The 20,146-nt window shown below is 46.0% G+C and overlaps 1 protein-coding gene and 1 long non-coding RNA gene across 7 annotated transcripts; both read left to right on the forward strand.

Annotated features, from left to right (window-relative positions):
• The first annotated feature begins 595 nt into the window (after nt 1–595).
• KIAA0040 lies at nt 596–19,818 on the forward strand. 6 transcript variants are annotated; one of them, XM_081915224.1, is made up of 4 exons: nt 617–742; nt 13,713–13,906; nt 16,423–16,535; nt 17,665–19,818. In XM_081915224.1, exon 4 carries the CDS (start codon nt 17,773–17,775, stop codon nt 18,076–18,078), a length of 306 nt encoding a protein of 101 aa, XP_081771350.1. In that variant the 5' UTR covers nt 617–742; nt 13,713–13,906; nt 16,423–16,535; nt 17,665–17,772; the 3' UTR covers nt 18,079–19,818. The 6 variants fall into 6 exon arrangements, with proteins under 6 accessions (XP_081771349.1, XP_081771350.1, XP_081771351.1 ...); XM_081915225.1 differs by having other exon boundaries at nt 621–746; XM_081915226.1 differs by lacking the exon at nt 617–742 and adding an exon at nt 1,331–1,391.
• Nucleotides 4,071–5,529, forward strand: LOC309371343. Its single transcript, XR_014169065.1, has 2 exons — nt 4,071–4,492; nt 5,159–5,529. It is a non-coding gene; the product is annotated as an uncharacterized lncRNA (long non-coding RNA).
• Nucleotides 19,819–20,146: the final 328 nt, after the last annotated feature.

Here is a 20,146-nt window from a genome sequence, read left to right on the forward strand (position 1 = left end):
TTTTTAATAATATTTTTATTGATTTTCCAACACATATTAAGCACAATACAATACACTATACAAAGACAAACAAACACATAAACACACACAGATATAATTTCACAACCTTCTTTTCATAAATATTGCTTCTCCGACTTCCCCATACCGCTCCTTTCTGCATCCCTATTTCCAAATTTCTTTCAGCAAATCCTCACTTAATTTATCACTTACAGCTGTAATCCTCTTTTTTCTTAACCTCGACATTTTAGCACTCATTAATTTTATAATCATTCTTAAGATAAACTTTAAACTTCTTCCAATCTTCCTCCACCGTCTCTTTTCCTTGGTCACGGATTCTGCCAGTCATCTCAGCCAGTCCCATGTAGTCAATCACCTTCGTCTGCCATTCTTCCAGAGTGGGCAAAAAGCAACGTACTTTTCGAGCAGGGGACGCACAGCAATCCCCGGTGAAGGTGGAAGCATCTGGGCTCCCGACGACCGCCTGCCCGGCGTCTCCCCGGCCTGTTTGGGCCGCGAGTGGGGGGCCGTCCGGCGCCGAAGGGAGGGGAAAGCGCCAGAGAAAGCGGCGCTCCCGCCCAGGTGCAGCCGAGGAGGCGCGGGGCGGGGAGGGCGAGGGAGGGAGGCTGACAGCCGGCGGGAAGGAAGAGGCAGGCACGGCCCCCTCCGGCCGGGCGGCTTCTTGTTTTGCTTTCGTCGGCAGCTCGGAAACTTCTGAGGCGCCCGGTGGATGGAGGAGCAGCCGGTAAGTTGGAGCGGCCGCGCTGCTTTTATTGCCTGCCCACCAGAATCCAGCCCGACCCGGACTCGGCTAAGCAGCCTCGGCGCCTTCTGCCCACCCCGCCGCCCAGCCTCGCATCCGCTGCCCCGCCGTTTCGGCGCTCCCGGCCCTTCCTTGGAGACGCGTCGCCTTGCGCCAAGTGGGGCTTTGCGCGCGTTGCGAGACCCGGACGGGGAGCCAAACCCTCGGGACCAGCCGGAGCTGCTTTCAAGCCTGCCGTCGGTTCGGGGTCCGGCTCTCGCCTGCTCCCTCCCTCCCCAAGTAGATCCCGATTCCCGGTTCGGCGGTTCCCCAGCCCCGACCTGGGGGGCTCCGGAGCGGCCGCGGACGGGCCGCGGACCCGGGGCAGACAAAAGAGCCCTTCTCCGGACTTGGCTTGAAGACGGGATCGGAAAAACTCCGGGCTTCATCCTTCCACCCGCAACTGTTAGCCTCGCGGAAGCCGCGTGTTGCGAGGCGGCGCGCCCCTGACGCCGGGCCCGGGGGGAGGCGGGAGGGAGGCGGGGTCCTTCATCTCCGCCCCTGGGCTTCTGCCTGGTTTTGATCTGGCCCTGGGCAAGACCACACTTCCAGAAATACTGAGAAGAGCCGGAGACTCGTCCAGGGAGGGCAGGTAGGAAGGACTCTCCGGATTATATGTCTTGTGGGGGAGAAAATGGGGTGCACAAGGCAAAACGACGTGCCCAAGTCTGCTTAGCCAGGCAGTGCCAGCCCCACAAACAACTCGTAAGAGTCGCCCAGTTCTCTTGCTGGAGCCCTGAGACAATGTGGAATCTGTTCAGCTGGGAGACTGTAGTGTCACTGCTGGAGTGAGAACAGCGCTTTTTTAAAGAAGGAAAGTGTTTTGCTGGGCATCATTTTGGGGAAGTGGGACTCGTAGTGCTATAGGGCAGGCAGGATTACATATGTCCTGTGAGGCTGTTTTAACACAGAGATGTAAACGGAAAGTAACCCAGATATTTATCTTTTTTTAAAAAAAACCACCACCATATTTTACCTGTAAACATATACAGTGGTACCTCGGGTTAAGTACTTAATTCGTTCCGGAGGTCCGTTCTTAACCTGAAACTGTTCTTAACCTGAAGCACCACTTTAGCTAATGGGGGCCTCCCGCTGCTGCTGCGCCGCCGGAGCAGAATTTCTGTTCTTATCCTGAAGCAAAGTTCTTAACCTGAGGTACTATTTCTGGGTTAGCGGAGTCTGTAACCTGAAGTGTATGTAACCTGAAGCATATGTAACCCGAGGTACCACTGTATAATGAAAAAGAGGTTATGGGCCTTGTTCTCTCCCGCAATAAGAAGGTGGCCACAGGCTTTAATGCCGGGGTTTCAAATAGTGAGCATGATGGCCCAGAATTTTTCACAAGGGAAAATGTTGTTGTGGAAGGTAGATGATGCTCTTGCTGTGGTGTGTTCGTAAAACAAAAAGCACCAGACTTCACTAGCAGCTGAGCAATTGTGAATGGGTGGGGAAAAGAAAAGAAAAAGAAAAAATGTGAATGGGATGGTGGTCATTCTAGTTTGCTGATGCTGAGTGTGTGACCTGGCATAGGTGGAGTTAATGGCAAGTTTGCCAAAGTCCATATAGAACAAGGGTAGGCAACGTGGTGCCCTCCTCAAGCTGTGGACGCCGTCCCTATCAACCTCAGCCAGCACAACTGAGGGTCATGGCCGATGGAAGTTGTAGTCCAATAACATAGGGAGTGCCCCGTGTTGGTTACCCCAGACCGACACTAAAAATGACACATATTTCAGTTGCATTGGCTTCCTAGAATTCCACACTGCTTTTCCACCGCTGGTGCTCATAGAATCATAGAGTTGGAAGAGACCACAAGGGCCATCGAGTCCAACCCCCTGCCAAGCAGGAAACACCATCAGAGCACTCCTGACATATGGTTGTCAAGCCTCTGCTTAAAGACCTCCAAAGAAGGAGACTCCACCACACTCCTTGGCAGCAAATTCCACTGTCGAACAGCTCTTACTGTTCCACCACTGGTGCTCAGATAGGTTATTCATCCCCAACATGCCCAAAACTTGCATACCTCCGTATTCGCTCACACTTTGGCACAGGAACAGTGCAAGAAATGAAGAAACGCATGACTTAACCATAGGGATGGGCGACTGGAAGTCACTGGGGCCAAGTCTGGATCCCAGAGGTTGTCTCTTTTATTACTCACCTGCAATCTATAGGCACATTAGGCCAATTTCTCCCAAGCTGAGACACAAGCCAGAGGCTCTTTAACCCCTCCCTATCCAGTGTGAACAGCAATGGAGGCCAGTTTGGCAGAGCTTCCCTTACTGGGCACCTGTCGTTCAGCTAAGGTGCAGTGAATGATATTGAGCAACTGGCAGCCAAGGTGCATGTGAGTGACACAAGGAATCTGTGGCTTCCTCTTCGGATATCTATTCTGAAATCAGAAGCAGGTCTGATTTTGGTTGGGGCAGCCACCTTTTCCCTTGCATAATTTTCCTGATGGAAATAGTAAAGGTAAAGGTAAAGGTACCCCTGCCCGTCCAGGCCAGTCTTGCCAGACTCTAGGGTTGTACGCCCATCTCACTCTATAGGCCAGGAGCCAGCGCTGTCCGCAGACACTTCCGGGTCACGTGGCCAGCGTGACGAGCTGCATCTGGCGAGCTAGCGCAGCACACGGAACACCGTTTACCTTCCCGCTGGTAAGTGGTCCCTATTTATCTACTTGCACCCGGGGGTGCTTTCGAACTGCTAGGTTGGCAGGTGCTGGGACTGAACGACAGGAGCGCACCCCACCGCGGGGATTCGAACCGCCGACCATGCGATCGGCAAGTCCTAGGCACTGAGGTTTTACCCACAGCGCCACCCGCGTCCCTATGGAAATAGTATCGTCCTGCAGCCATCCATTTGCGAACTTCTGAAGTTGCTAGTAGCTTCAGTAGAGGGGGAAAGACAGACAAAATGCAGGTGCCCTATACCCACTGGTGGAGCTAAGAACAGCTTCATGAAGGGGCGGGTGTTTGATTGGGACAGGTAGAGCAGGTGCACTACCTCCAAGCAATTCAGGAACTTGCAGGTGCAACACTGGGAGTTGCACTCATGGATAACAAACGTCCTGTGTAGTTTGGCCCTGAGGTGCTTCAAGAAAGGGTGCTTTTCACACTAACAGGGGAGGGGGCCAAAAGGTCCCTTGCCTTTGTTTTGCCTTTGTCAGACAATATTGTTGGCTCTTCAGCTCTTGCTCGGGGGTAGGGGGTGATCATTGTGACTAGCCTGGGCCCCCTGGAACACTTGTGGTGGGTTCCAGATTTATATGTACAGGGAGGGGGGGGAAGTATTTGATCCCCTGCTAAATTTGCCCGTTTGCCCTCTGACGAAGAAATGACCAGCCCATAATTGTAAAGGTAGGTTTATTGTAGCTGTGAGAGGCAGAATAACAACAGGAAAACCCCCAGAAACCCAGAAGACAAAAGTCAGAGATTGATGTGCATTATAATGAATGAAATAAGTATTTGATCCCTTTGCAAAAGATGACTTAGTACACATCTCAGGAGGTATTTTGTCCCTCTCCTCTTTGCAGATCCTCTCCAAGTCAGTAAGATTTCAAGGCTGATGTGTAGCTACTCGAACCGAACCTTCAGCTCCCTCCACAGAATTTTAATGGGATTAGGGTCTGGAGACTGGCTAGGCCACTCCAGGACCTTAATGTGCTTCTTCTTGAGCCACTCCTTTGTTGCCTTGGCTGTGTGTTTTGGGTCATTGTCGTGCTGGAATACCCATCCTCGACCCATTTTCAATGCCCTGGCTGAGGGAAGGAGGTGCTCACCCAAGATTTGACGATACATGGTCCCGTCCATCGTCCCTTCGTTGCGGTGAAGGTGTCCTGTCCCCATAGCAGAAAAACACCCCCAAAGCATAATATGTCCCCCTCCATGTTGGACAGTGGAGGTGGTGTTCTTGTGGTTGTAGACAGCATTCCTCCTCCAAACGCGGCAAGTTGAGTTGATGCCAAAGAGCTCGATTTTGGTCTCATCTGACCACAACACTTTCACCCAGTTCTCCTCTGGGTCATTCAGATGTGCATTGACAAAGTGCAGACGGGCCTGTACATGTGCTGTCTTGAGCAAGGGGACCTTGCGGGCTCTGCAAGATCTCAGTCCTCAACAGCGTAGCGTGTTACCAACTGTTTTCATGGTGATTGTAGTCTCAGCTTCCCTGAGATCATCAACAAGTTCTCAGCTGCTTCATCACGGTTCTCCTGATCATTGCAACTCCATGAGACTAATTCTTGCATGGAGCCCCAGATCAAGAGAGGTTGACAGTTATTTTGTGTTTCTTCCATTTGCGAATTATTGCACCAGCTGTTGTCACCTTCTCACCAAGCTGCTTGGCAATAGTCTTGTAGCCCAGTCCAGCCTTGTGCAGGTCTACAATCTTGTCCCTGACATCCTTGGACAGCTCTTTGGTCTTGGTCATGGTGGCTGCTTTGGAATCTGCTGGATTGATTGCTTCTGTTGACAGGTGTCTTTTGTACAGGTACTGTAATGAGCTGGGATTACAGGTAAGACCTCTCCCTTACAGCAGGTGTTTCTAATCTCAGCTCCTTACATACAGTGAAGATACCAGGTAGCCTGACATCTGGCTGGTTCATAGGGGATCAAATACTTATTTCACTCATTGTAATGCACATCAATCTCTGACTTTTGTCTTCTGGGCTTCCGGGGTTTTTTCCTGTTGCTATTCTGTCTCTCACAGCTACAATAAACCTACCATTACAATTATGGACTGGTCATTTCTTTGTCAGAGGGCAAACGGGCAAATTTAGCAGGGGATCAAATACTTTCCCCCCTCGCTGTATGCCTCTCTAAGCAGGAGCCCTCCTAAGGCAGAGGATGGGGGGCATCAGAAGGCCCTGCTGCGGAGCCTGAGCCAGAGGGAAAGGGGAAGGAGCCAAAAACTGGATTCTCTGAGCGGCCAAGTACTTGTCAGAGCTTCACCATGTTGTTTATGAACACTGTCACATTTCTCCCTGGAGTTTAGAACAGGGGTCAGAGCAAAGAGCTCTGCTGAAGAATGTTGTTGTCTGTCCTCAGGAATTAGAAGCATGCTTGCCAAAAAGTTTCTTTAATTTCCAAATCTTTTAAAAGGGGTGGGTTGTACAGATCCTGGGGGTTAGTTTAGTGATTTTCTCTGGCCTCTGCACTTGCCTTTAACGCCCCCGCCCCTCAGATAGTTGACTTGGGAGCAATGGTGCATTTAGAAAACCTCTCTTTTGCATGTTCCTGTGGTCACATTGGGGGAAGGCACACCTGCTAAGGGTAGGAGGCCCAGGTGGGCAAGGCAAGCCACAGGGCCTGGCAGGATGGGTGCGGAGGGGCTGTCTCAAGAGACTTGCAGCATCCACCAAGGTGGAGTACCAAAACCCATCAGGCATGTCCAGTAAGTTAAATGCAAATCTTGGCCACGTGAGTAGGACAAAAAGGGTCCAGCTCTCAGGGTCCTGTGCAACAGCCAACTTTAATAGTACCACTAAGTGACTGCTCCTTAAATTCTCTGCACTGCACTGAAATTCTGCATTTCAAAGGGAGCTACATTGCCTACAAAATCCATCTTTAGTTGCATCCCTTACAGTGCAATGTTATATACGTTTAGTGAGTTCCATTGAGTTAAATGGAGCTTACTCCCAGGTAAGTGATTATAGGATTTCAGCTTAAGTCTTTATTAATTCAGTGAATTGTTGTAGGGTATTAGATGATAGGCAGAAAAGAAGGTGCCTTGAATAATGGCTGTCAAATTACCACAGTTTGTGTGTATTCTGTGAGGGACAAAAGCGAAAGCAAATTCAGTGAGCACAACACACTCTGCCTCTCAGTTTTGTTTTGTAAAATGTGTGTGCCTGTGATTCAGATTTTCATACAATTTTTTACCAAGGAAATAAAAACTAGACAAACGGATGAAAGTGAAACTCGAGGGACTCAAAGGCTGGAATTAGTAGCCATGGAGGAATCGGACACTGCAGGAAACACTCGTGAGCAGCTCAGATGGTTTTGAGAAGGATTTTGACCAAGCCACTGTTGATGCTCAAAAAGGGCTTTTGCCTGTATCTTGGTTCACATGGAGATAAGTCAGTGTCACCCCTGAGTCCGAAGAGTGATGGTTTCTCCTTAGTAGCTCTGTGGCACATTTTTCTTACCTTACCTAGAGAATCCTTTCCACGTTGACCTGCCTATCAGGGAACCACTTACACGTGCCATGAAATCATAGCTGTCAACCTTTCCCTTTTCTTGCAAGGAATCCTATTCAGAATAAGGGAATTTCCCTTTTAAAAAGGGAAACATTGACAGCTGCATGTTACTGGGAATTCCGTGGCCTGTTCCACGGTTTTACCATCAGTTTGCCCCTGTGAAGTAAATTCACAACTCACCTGTAGCTGCCTATTGCAGTTGGGGAAGATTATTAGTGATGTGGGACGCGGGTGGCGCTGTGGGTAAAACCTCAGCGCCTAGGACTTGCCGATCATCAGGTCGGCAGTTCGAATCCCCGCTGTGGGGTGCGCTCCCGTTGCTCGGTCCCAGCGCCTGCCAACCTAGCAGTTCGAAAGCACCCCCGGGTGCAAGTAGATAAATAGGGACCGCTTACTAGCGGGAAGGTAAACAGTGTTTCCGTGTGCTGCGCTGGCTCGCCAGATGCAGCTTGTCACGCTGGCCACGTGACCCGGAAGTGTCTTCGGACAGCGCTGACCCCCGGCCTCTAGAGTGAGATGGGCGCACAACCCTAGAGTCGGACACGACTGGCCCGTATGGGCAGGGGTACCTTTACCTTTATTAGTGATAAACAAGATGCCGTTCAGGGAGGCTCGCCTCCCATCTTGTCAACGAGCTCTTAATAATTGTCCGAACAAGCCTAGGGTTCGCAGGAAAGCCTTCTGTCTCAATCATCCAAATGATTAGGTGAGAATCTCAGCATTTGGTTTCGTAAAAATACATTTCCTGTTCTTAATGTCTGAGAAACTAAAGAAACATGAGCATATATACAGGGATTGGAATAAAGGGGGTGGAAATAAAACCTTCTGTGATTTATATGATGAATCTGTGTGGCTTCGTCCTTCCTACTTCTGTATGCAGCCAGTTCAGATGCTGCAGTAGACTCAAGTCTGCTGCAGTAGCATCTGTGGTTAAAGTTATTAAATTTTTCTCAGTAATTTTTTTTTTTGAAAAAATGTCCAGTAGCACCTTAGAGACCAACTAAGTTTGTTTTGGGTATAAGTTTCCGTATGCATGCACACTTCTTCAGATACTTCAGAAAGCTTATACTGTACCCAGAACAAACTTAAAAAAAAAAAAAAATTCTACTGCGTCAGACCAACACAGCTACCTACCTAAATTTTTCTCAGATAAACTTTCTATTTTCTGCACTTTGACCTTGAGCATATTTACTTAGAAATGAGCCCTTTGATTTTACACTGGGCTTGCTCCCTAATGTTTAGGATTAAAGAGAATGCAATGGGAATGCTCTGTTTTTGTGTGTGTGTGTGTGTGTGTGCGCGCGCGCGCGTGTGCCACGAGTGGACCTAATGGTCAGGGGTCCCTTTACCTTTACTTCTGAGTAGACATGCATAGGATTGTATTGTCGGGAGAAGAAGCTTTTCCTAGCATGAATGTAAATGGTGGGGGAAGCTTTATCTGTCAGACTTACATTTGCCAACTGCTGGTGAAGGAACTATGGAGAAAAAAGGCACCTCTGGAGGAGTTTTGTAAAAGAAAGTGGCTTGAGAGAGATTTTGCTTTCCACAGGGAACACACACATCTTCTTATCCACTGACCAAACAGGTTTTGCAGGATTTTGAAAGTAAAAAATTTAAAACCTACAAAACATGTTTACCAGAATCAACAGTGTAAGAGGTGTGAGTACCATGAGCTGCAATTACACTTTCAAACCATTTTCAACTCACTGGAAACATGCCTTCATGTTTTTAAGGTATTCCCTCGTTATTATGGATAGCTGTCAGTACAATTTTGAAAAGGGGGTAGACTTTCGTGTTTTATTTTTGCATGTACTATGTTAAAAAAAAACAACCCTGCAAATATTATCAGTTTTCACTGAAGCCTTTAAACCTGTTGACACAGAGATTGCATGAAGACTTGCAGGTGGTTGCACGAACTTTATCTTGCATACAAAGAAGCCAAAGAAGGGAAGGCACCAATTACAGGAAAATAAAAAATATAAATAATTAAAAGGGGAGAGAGAGAACATTCTAAATGTGCACAAAAATAAAGATTTTATTAGCCCAATGTATTTTGAACTTATTTTTCCCCGCACACTTTCTGTGCCCCATCTCCTCCTTGTTTCTCCATGTGTGGTGTAATGTGACCTAGCAACTCTTGCACCATTAATCTCTAGTCATGCCTACCAACCCACAGAAGGCTTGGGAGTAAAAAGTGTGAAGACTGCAGCTTTGATGTATTTCTGTGCTCTGCCACGCAGACTGGAGTGTTAAAAGAGGAAACTCTCAGAGCACTGCACGCCCTTCGCCTTTTCCTGTAACACACCCGGCTAAAAACCATTCAGAGGGTTGCACACTGTATAGATTGATTCTCTCTCCCTCAAAAAACAAATGAAAGAGGCTTTCAGGGTTAGAAGGCAAAGGAAATTGGAAACAGACTGACGAAAGCTACCATTTGCTAGCATACATGTCTGGAGCAGGTTGGTTTATAGAGCCACGATGCACCACACAATTCTAAAAATCAAGGGTAGCCAAAGTTGTATCCTGTAGATATGTTGAACTCCAACTCCCATCAGCCCCTGGCAGTATGGCAGGAATGATGGGAATTGTAGTCCAAAGCAACTGGAGGGCACTGCATTTGCTATCCTTCTACAGATAAGTGGTAAGGAAACCTGATCCCAAAGAGTTGGCAGTTCAAACAGAAAAAGGCAAACTGGATGTTTAAAGTGATCTGTTGATTTTCAGAAACATCTTTCCCCTTACTTTCCATGCACAAGTTACAATTTGCATAAATGAATGAGTGAATAAAATATGTAACTAGAACAATGGGCAATTAATTCCTCCTCCTAAGCCTTTCCATCGGTTAAGTGGTCAGGGAAGGACAGTTGTTTTGAGTTATGTGCTTATGTAGGTACTCACTAAGAGTTTCAGAAAAGGTGTGCTGGGTTGCTGTGCCATCAATTAACAGGTGTGCATTGTTACCCTTGGTGCCGAGAGGGTTAGGGTTGCTCATACTATGGATAATTATGGAACCCTCCCCTGCCAAATTTCTTCCAATATTTTGGGATTCTGAATTACAGTGGTACCTCGGGTTAAGAACTTAATTTGTTCTGGAGGTCCGTTCTTAACCTGAAACTGTTCTTAACCTGAAGCACCACTTTAGCTCATGGGGCCTCCCGCTGTTGCTGCGCCGCTGCTGCACGATTTCTGTTCTCATCCTGAAGCAAAGTTCTTAACCTGAGGTACTATTTCTGGGTTAGCAGAGTCTGTAACCTGAAGTGTATGTTAACCCGAGGTACCACTGTACTGGAATGTTTTACCAGCAGCACTGGTGACATTGCAATACACATTTGGAAAGGCAGCATAAAAAAATGAAATGGGAGATGGAGCAAGCTTGTTTTCTCCTGCTCTGGAGGGTAGGACTCGAACCCGTGGCTTCAAGTTACAAGAAAGGGGATTCTGAAGAGGTGAGAGTTGTTCAGCAGTAGAACTGACTCCCTCCAAAGGTGGTGGACTCACCTTCCTTGGAGGTTTTTAAGCAGTGGCCGGATGGATAGCCATCTGTCATGGATGCTTTTGTTGAGATTCCGCATGGCAGGGGGCTGGACTAGATGACCCTTAGGGGTCCCATCCAATTCTATGATTCTATTAAATAACTCATTTGATGGTAGGGCTTTTGGTTGATTGGTTGGTTTGGCTTCCTCCTGCTACAATGCTAGTATACTTCAATAGAAAGAAAATGTGATAAAAATCAATATATTACTATAATTAACAACAATAATGCAAACCTTAAAGGATTAAGCATTTCTTCCGGGAGGAAAAAAAAGTGGTGTCGTTTTATTTTATTTTCCTGAGTACATGCAAAATCAATAACGAACATTCTGAAATTCTCCTTTCTTATTTTTTTGCATCATAAATGCCAGAAGGCATACTCTTGCCTTTTCTTTTTTATGTTGTTCAGGAGGCTGTTCTTGCTTCTCTGCTTGGAACAATAACAGCCTTGTTTTCATTCAGGAGCTTTCAACTCTTTCAGACGTTCTCTTCCACCAACAGCACTCTGCTTGGGTTCACCCTTTTTGGAGGTCTAGTGAGATTGTCTCCTCTTGTCCTTCTCTTCCTCTCTTTTACAAAATAATAATTTCCTGCACACTTGGAGAATCTTCCACCTTGTCTGATGATGATCCGACTCCACTGCCACACTAGTTGGCACAAGAAACACCATGTTTGCTATTAGAACATGTTGGCAGGATTGGTAATATAAACTGTATATGTTCGCTGGAATTCCTCCCTTTCTTGTTGAGTCTGCTCTCTCTCTCTGTGCAAACAGTTTGATGCCAAGGAGGCTATTAAAAGCTCTGTGTGCCCCTTTAGATCTGAAATTTCATCTTGCAAGTTTCCAGTTTCTACCATCTCTTTTGAAAAATTCCCAGTGAGAATTGTGCGCCACTCCTACCTTTTCTGTTTCTTTTTCCTCATCAAACATGCTGTGCCTGTACAGTTCTGCAGATCAAGAAAGAAGAGGCACATGGTAGGGATTTCGTAGAACTATGCATTTTATTCTGTTTTATTTATTGCTGCAGCAATTAGGCCAAATCTGAGCAGCATTCTGCAAATCAGACTATTTCTAGCAGAATGGAAGAGATGAAAGAATTAAAGAAGTGAACAAGGATAAAGCTCAGACTAAGCCAGGATCTGCGTTCAACCATTACCTTTTTAAAACTATGAATTGTACCCCTCACCAGCTCTTTGCAATCTAATATTTATAGTTGATTGATATTAAAATGGGCCCTGGTGTCACGCACTGCCGTGCTTTGATAGTTAAACATTAACTGAAGGGAAATCAGAAGGGAAAGCTAACAGAATTGTTCTTCATATTCTCTTGGAAGGTTTTTGAAAAATTCCCCTTCCAAGCAACAGTTGCAGTAGCTCAGCTGGTTAGACCATGATAACACCAAGGTCGCAGGTCCAGTCCCCATATGGGACAATTGCACGTTCCTGCATTCCAGGGGGTTGGACTAGGTGACCCTCAGGTGCCCTTCGAACTCTAAAGTTCTATGATTCTCTGTCCCCTGTTGACAAGAGAAAGGGAAGCCTCGTAAACCTGAAGTAAGGGCTGGGGTGCATGTGTTTGAGGGCTGACACCTTCCGATGGCGCTGAAGAGTCTATTTAGGTCAGAGGAGAAGGAGGCTGTTGTGCTTCAGGGAAAGAAGACATTGAGGAGAGAATGGGGTTCCGTTCTTGGCTATGCCTGAAACTTCCTGAGCATCCTCAGGCAAGTCGCATGGCTCTCTGCCATGTGGGGGCTTGGCAGGGTGTGCTGAGGCTCCCTTTGTCCATTTAGATATTCATGCAGCTCTCCGTGACCTCAAGTAACATCAGATTGCAGAACAGGGAGATAACATCTTATAAAGCCAACCAATAAATAAATTGGGCTCTCAGCTGACGCTGATGTGGTGTCGATTAGTTTGGTGATACAGTATAATCCACCAACTAAAGCTGCTGTAAGAAGGATTGAAATAAGAAAACGTTGGCTCCAAGCAACAGAAATTTAGTTATGCCTAAATCCTGTTGCTGTCAATGGGGCATTAGCAGGGCCGGCCCCACAATGAGGCAAGCTGAGGCAACAGCTTCAGGCAGCAGGATCCCAATGTAGATATTTGTTCTTCTCGCCCCTTCTTGTGCCTAATGTAGATCTTCAGAGTGGGGTAGGGGAACTGAAAATAACGCCAACGTATTTCACATCTGGCAACAAATGTGCCCCTTGGGTTTCAGATGGAAAGATGAGTCTAAAATTCCCAGGACACAAATTTTCACAATCCTCTATGCTGGCTCATTTACTGGAAGCAATGTACCGTATTTAGCATTAACTCTGCAAATGTGTGCTCGATTCTGACCAAACTAAGCCTTCTGATGCATATATATATATATATATATATATATATATATATATATATATATATATATAAAATCATAATGGAGTATACACTTGCAGAGTTTATGCTAAATACAGGGCGTGAATTTTTTGTCCCGGGCTTTTTAAACTCCTCTACCCATGTACTATCGGAAACCCAAGGGGCGCATTGGTTGCCAGATGTGGGGGGAATATTGAGCTCTTCTATCCAACACCATTTTGTCATTTGCCTCAGGTGCCAAAATATCTAGGTCTGGCCCATGACTAACCTGAGTCCCATTGGTGTCAACAGGGCCTGAGGGAACCAATGGCCAGAACCACTGAGACTTGAGGGGTATAGGAGAAAATAGTAGAAAAATGATACCGGAGAAAAGTAGTACCAGAACTAAATTACTATAATCATTAAAATGAAAGTCAGTACAATTCAATATAAAGATATAATTAAGTTGCTTAACAGTCTAGACCAGTCATACAACATAATATAATTTCTTAACAGAGCTTTGTAGAAGATTAGTCATACAAGCATGGTTTGTTGGTGTGCATATTTCCTGTTTTCCATCAACAAAGAAGCCACACAGATCACATAACTTCAGAAATGACCAGCATTTCTTAACCCAACAGACAGGCTTAATGGGTATTCGTTTTCCCCTCAACAAAGTTCTTAAAACACTGTTGTAGTGGAAATGCAGAAGAATTGTAATTGAGGAGCTGGAGATGGCCTTGTGCAATTAAGCCTTCCAAAGCTGACTCCTGCTCCAATTCTTGGAGATGGCCCAGCTGTGGATTGATTGTTTTGCAGATGTAGATCATGGGACACACACGCTCCCAGGCCAGGTGATGGTAGCTGAGCAATTAAGCCTCACCTCGAGCAGATGAAAACCAGAGGGCTTGAGCCCAAGACCCTCTTGGGGTGTCAACGCTGTGAGCCCCTCCATTGAAGGCTTGGGTTGCATATATGATATGTAAATAAATCTAAGCACCACAGTCTCTACTGTTTCTCATTCTGAGAAAACCAAACCCTGGGTAAGTGCCTGGAGCCCCTGGAATCTCTTACTGCCTGGAGGTTAGGGCGGCATGCAACAATATTTTGGCTGAAATGATAGTAACCAATTTCTTAAATTTGCATCTATACAGATAGATTAGCATATGCACGTTTTACGCAACTATGTGTGGTCTTTTGCAGTGTTGCGGCTCCTCTTTTTCTCTTACTACTCCAAGCCTGGAATGTGCCTTCTGCATTGTGGCACAGCTTTAAGATAATAAAAGCAAGCAAGCTGAAGGCAATGAAAGCATAGAGGAATAAAACAGACAGGCAAGTTAATCATCTCTGCAAGGAGAAGGTTTTTATTTAGCTGACACAAACAAAAGTCAGAAGCTGATTCCTATAGAGGTAATTCTGTAGCAATTTATCTTGCAGTGGTTTATCTATGCTATAACAGTTAAGGTTTGATTGACTGCAGTTCAATCTTAAATGAGAAACCCAAATTAAAGCTAATTTTAAAAGGGCCAAAGCACCTTTAAATTGAGAAGAGCCCCAAGCAAACTTAGCAACAGGAAAAGTTACTTTAGGCTGCAATTCTATGCATACTTACCTGGGAATAAGCTTTATTGAACTCTGTGTGGCTTAGTTCTAAGTAGACATCTAGAAGAGTGTACCTTCAGTACGTCTTGTGTGAATTAACTTTACTGGCTAAGGCTTCAGTTTCTTTAAAGTTCTATTTTAAGTTCAGTATAAAACCAGACAGTAGGTTCAGCAATGTGCTGATTTCACCAAGCTAAGCTGCCAAGGAAGTCCCACGTGGTCACATTTGACTTCTAAAGAAAACATCTAAAAATTAGGGGAAAGTTTAAAAAGGAAGTGGAGAGTCAAGAGGGTCATCTCTCTCCAAAACAGTGACTGCTTAAAACAAAAATAGTGGAAACTCCGCTTATTTACCCATTTGTGTATTGGCTGTGCTTGACTGCTTTACACCAAAACAAAGCATTGGGTTGGACATGATGCTCATGTGCCTTGTATGGTGTGGTGCATCCTGGTGGTGTGGATGCTTCATTTTGAGAAGTTCGACACTTACTTTAGATATATTGCTCAGGTGTTGTTTCTGAATTGTTTGGCACAAGAAACATTTGCACTGAAATTTGCACTGAAATTTATCTATCTTAGACTAGCCTTCCATTGAGGGTATTGTTGTGTAGGCAGTCTTGCCATAGTGCAAATGTTCATGTATTTACATACCTACTGCTGGAATCAGATAGGAAAAGAGGCGAGTCTATGAGCTCAGGACTACCAAATGCATACCCACCACAGTGGACACCCCAAAAGTCTGAACAAGACAATTGTGTGTTTCATATGTCTCCAGGTTGGAGCTAGAGAAAACTGGTCAAGCTTATAACCCCAGTGCAACATAGAAACTTTGCCACTGGGAAGCTTTAGGCAGGAGAGGTTTCATGAAGTGAAATCAATGTTGAAAATGAGCAGATCTAGTTCATTGGGTGTTAGATACTTGTTCAATTGTATTGTATTATTTATGCAAATTGATTTTCTCTGGAGTTAAAGATCTGACCGGGATAAACCTTATTATGCTGAGCTCGTATTTTGCACAATTTGTATATGGTGTCTGTTTGATAATGTGTGGTTTGCTATACCTAATAGAGGATTATATAAAAAAATATTTGTTCAATAGGAGGATGCTACGCACCTAGCTGCCTAATTTAAGGTTACCAGATTTTTTGTCAATGAATCCAGGGACACTTTTCAACTTCAATGGATTTTGTATGGGGACTGATCTGTAAATCCGGGGACTGTCCCCGGGAAACGGGGACGTCTGGTAACCTCAGCCTAATTCCTCCCTCCCTCTTTGCTACTGCAGCCCCAGCTAATACTTGTGCTGAACAGAAGTTAGTAGGAAAGTGAGTTGCAGTTGCAGTTGCAGAATGAACTCTGCTAACAGTCCTTTCAGAGAACCCCACATGTTGGCAGTGTGATCTGTGGTAGGAAGTGGGGGAGGAGACAGAAAGCCATGACACACACAGCCCCCCGCACCCAAAGCACCCACATGCCTAGTGTTTGTACTGGGGATGAGAATCAGACCTATCTATTCACGACCTATTCCATTGTAGAAATTCATTGATATGCTGTGGCTATAGCAAAAACCAGACGTGTGTTTAGAAACAGGAGCCATATGAAAAGTTGCAAAACTGCACAGGCTTTGATGATAAGAGCTGGGGCAACAGTAGCCCTGGAAGCCCAAGAGAAAGTGACTAAGGCTGAGCCAAGGGTCACAGGAAGTGCAAATAAAATACCAAAGAGATTTGCCCCCTTGACATCCTCTGATGACATCTGTTGCTGCTCCTGCTGCTGTTTTTCCCTAGGGCTGTTCCTCACAGCATTGTCAGGCTCTGTGTGGCCCATGATAGCCTTCAACAGCAAGTCAGAATCAGTCTGGGAAGGTGGGAGCGCAGGTGTATATAATTTGAACACTGAACTTTTTGACGAAGCACCCATTGCGGATTTTGCTTAAATGTACAATCTTCTCTCCTAGATCAAACTTGGTTCTGTATGTTCACTGCAGGAGACACCTGCGCACTGCGCTGATTGGCTTGGAAGCCTCTGTTGGCACCCCTCCTTCACTCCTCCCTGAAGCAATTTCTCAAGGTATTTGGATTTTATACTGCCTTTTAAAGGGAAAGGGAAAGAGAAAAAGAGAGAGGGCCAAATACACATGTAACTGAAAAAAGTCCATTCAGCCCTTTGAAAACAAAACAAGTCACACTGCCTGCCTGAATCAGGAGTTGATTCATCAGTTTGATTCATGGTGAATTTGAAAGGGGTGAGAAGCTAGTTTCAAAATGGGGGGGGGGGTTGACTACAGTTATACCTACATGTGGTAAATCGCCACCCCCATTTTGTGGCATCATTCACAGACTATTATTTTTATCTTTTACATTTTATTTTCTTCTGCAATGTTTTATTTAACATTTTAATGTAAGCTCTAAACGGCTTTGTTATTCCTCCCCCCTAAAAATATAAAGCAGTATAGAACTGGAATGAACAATAAAATAATAATGAAAAGCAGGTGGCATTTCACCTTTTGTGAGAGGAGGTGAAACCTGTCTGTACTCCTGCTGCTTCCAAATGCCTTTTTTTAAATGTCACATCACAAGAGCTGTTGTGATATTGTTGGGACATTGACAGTGGGGCATAGCTATCTCCAATGGCAGTTGCCATTTTCCCACCCCAGCTGTTGCTTGGACAATAGCATAGTGCCATTCCAGATTATTTGAAGGGGGGACTCCCCTCACCTCCCCCCCCACCTCCTGAAATTTGGCTCCTACTTTTGAAAAGCAAAAGGAAAGGGGGAGGGAGTGTCATCCCTCTTGTTTAGGCCAGGCTTCTGCCAGTTCCAAAGTTCAGCCCCAGCACTAGCTTATACAAATCTTGAGTTACTGGCCTGTACGAAATGCCTGCTTTAAACCTCCCCCACCCCCCAGATGTCATTCAGCTACAGCTCCCGCCCTCCCTAGTTATGGGTCAAGGGTTAATGGGAGTCCAACATCTGAAGGCTCCACTGGGTGATTTTGAGTCATTCACTTGTCTCCCAGCCAACCTACCTCACAGGGTTGTTGTGAGAATAAAATGGAAGTGGGAGAGCCATATATGCCACCTTGACTCTATTAAAGCTGTGGAGTGTCATAATAGCCTTACCAGCAGAGGTCTTTGGCTAATATCTGAAGGGGATACCCAATGGCAGCCTTGCTTTACCTTTCATTTCCCACCTGCGCAGGAGCTGGTGAGAGGAATTTGCACACGAGACCCATGTGCTCTGGGCAGCAGACAGAGACCCAGCAGGCAAGGGGAGTGATCTAACATCCCACCCGCCCTTCCTCCAGCCATGGAGCAGATCAGTCAGTTTTTCCACTCGATCTGGACTTTCATCCTCTCCAAACACCAGGAGGGGGTCTACAACACCGTCTGCCTGGCTGTGCTTCTGGGGCTCCCCACCCTCGTGCTCCTGGTCGGCATCTTTGTCTGTTGCCACTGCTGTTTCTGTGGTGGTCGGAGGAAGGACAGCGGTAGCTATAGCACGAGTGAGAAGAGAAGAAAGAAGATGAGGAGGAGAAAGAAGGAAGAGGACCTGTGGATTTCTGCACAGCCCAAAGCGCTCATGCTGGAAAAGAGGCCATCGCTGCTGGCCTAGAGAAAGGGAGGGGTGGACAGGAGCTTGTGTGTGTTCACACACACACACACACACACACACCCTTCTGTTAAATGTCTCACATTGCACTTTGGGCCACATAGCCTAGGACTGAGGACAGATCATGCTGGGTCCCTCCCCTTTAAGCACTGACCTTCAGCTGTTTCCTCCCTTTTCCTTTTTATAAAGGTGTTTGGATTGAAGAAGCTATCTTGGCCCATCACCGGGATGATCTGGGGAGTCTTCAGTTGGGCACACATTTACATGCACACTGACGATCACAAACAGGTGGCGTGAGCTAACAGCCATGCCAGCAGACATACTAGTCCAACGTGTACATAACAACTTGCTTGAACAGACTTGCCAGCTCTTTTAGCTATTAAGGGACAGGTATCTGTGACTCTTAAACAAGCCTTGGACTGGCACTAGCAAACTATGCCCTGACAAACTACCACATGTACTTACAAACCAGCGCTGTCACCATATGCATACCCACAGGGACAGAGGACTTCTTCGAAAGGTTTTATATGGGCACTGGCCTAGATGGCTTTAAGAGGGGATTAGTGGAGTGGGACAAGGCCATCAGTGGCTTTCACCCTCAGTTTCTCAAATTGGGTCCCTACTGTTGTTGCACTACAACTCCCAGCATCCCTAGCCAGCAGGGCCAGTGGTCAGAGATAATAGTTGTAGTCCAACAACAGTGGGGACCCAGGTTTGAGAAACAGTGGCCTAAGGGATCCTCTAGGTTTCGAGGGAGTGTAAGTCTTTGTACCACACGCCGGGAGACAGATAATGAGAGAAGGCAGCGACCTTAACACCCTACCTGTGGGCTTCCTGGAAGCACCTTGCTTCTTCACTGTTGGAAATGGATGTGGAATTGCATGCACCTTCGCCCTGACAAATGACAAGAGTCTCCTAACCCTGATGCCAGATTTCACAAATCCACCACAATATCTGCCCAAAAGGCTATAATTAGGGCTTTGTGTACTCCCTATTGTTGCCACAGAATTCCATATAACCAAGAATCTCAACTCCTCAACGGGTTCTAGGTTTCTAGCCCACAGTCTCACGAGTCTGGTTAAATCTTGGGGAGGGGGCCTTGAGCAGGATTTCTAGGCAGTGAGGTTCAGCGCCTCCGTCCCTCCCTTTTTCTTTTTTTCTTCCTCAGCTATAGAAGTGGTGTCTCCATTTCCGTCTTCATCCCAAAGCTTCCTTTCCTCTCCGATCCTGGACAGAGTTTTTCCCCAGGTTCCACACAGCAGATCAAAGCCTCACTCAAGCCCATATCTAACTCCCTGGAGTTACTGACTGTTTGCCCTGTGTGTACTTACCTAGGAGCAAGCCCCTTTGATACGGTGGGACTTGCTTCTGTGTAAACGTGAATGGGGTAGAGCTATGAGACTTGTTTCTATGAGGGCCTCATACCCATCAGCATATCTAGGAATTTGGGAGAAATTTCAACTTGGGCCAACATTTCAGGTTGTCTATAGATGGAATGCTAATTGCCCTGTCCAGGCAATTGCTGGTATATGTTTAGATACTCCTAGGAAGTCCACCTGCTTAGGCAGTGGTGCAACTAACTGCCTTTCTTTCATCAATACTTGTCCTGTGCCTTGTTTTTGTATATGCATTCCGAGATTGCCCTTATATTGCACACTTTATGCACACATGCAAAACAAAAAACAAAAAAAGCACCCAACCCAACAAGCCTTTTATTTAAAAAATAAATTTATTTAAATGAAACTAACCCGATTATTTATTGTGTCTCAGCCTCTACTTCTCATTTACTGGGTGGGAGAGAAAAGAAAACAGTTTTATTATTTTACTGGCCGCAGGGAAGCTGTTTGCGCAGAGATGAAAAGGGAGCTGAAATGCTTATCTTTTCTTAGCTGAAATCTGATGACAATCACAAAAGCTCTTGTCCACAGATTCAGGCCTGCACAAATTGTAACCTACCAAGCATAACACCCAGTTGTTGTGTGGTGTGCTGGGTGCTTGACACACACACACAGGGAATTTGTAGCTTTTTTTGGTAAGGCAAGTGGTACAGGCCTGTCTGGTTCTTGTTAGT

Source organism: Podarcis melisellensis (assembly GCF_964234715.1).
Source record: "Podarcis melisellensis genome assembly, chromosome: 6".
Lineage (NCBI taxonomy): Eukaryota > Metazoa > Chordata > Lepidosauria > Squamata > Lacertidae > Podarcis > Podarcis melisellensis.

Bases quoted from the DNA above. Each gene is read 5' to 3' on its own strand.
- KIAA0040 (XM_081915223.1), top strand. From the start codon at position 17,773: ATGGAGCAGATCAGTCAGTTTTTCCACTCGATCTGGACTTTCATCCTC.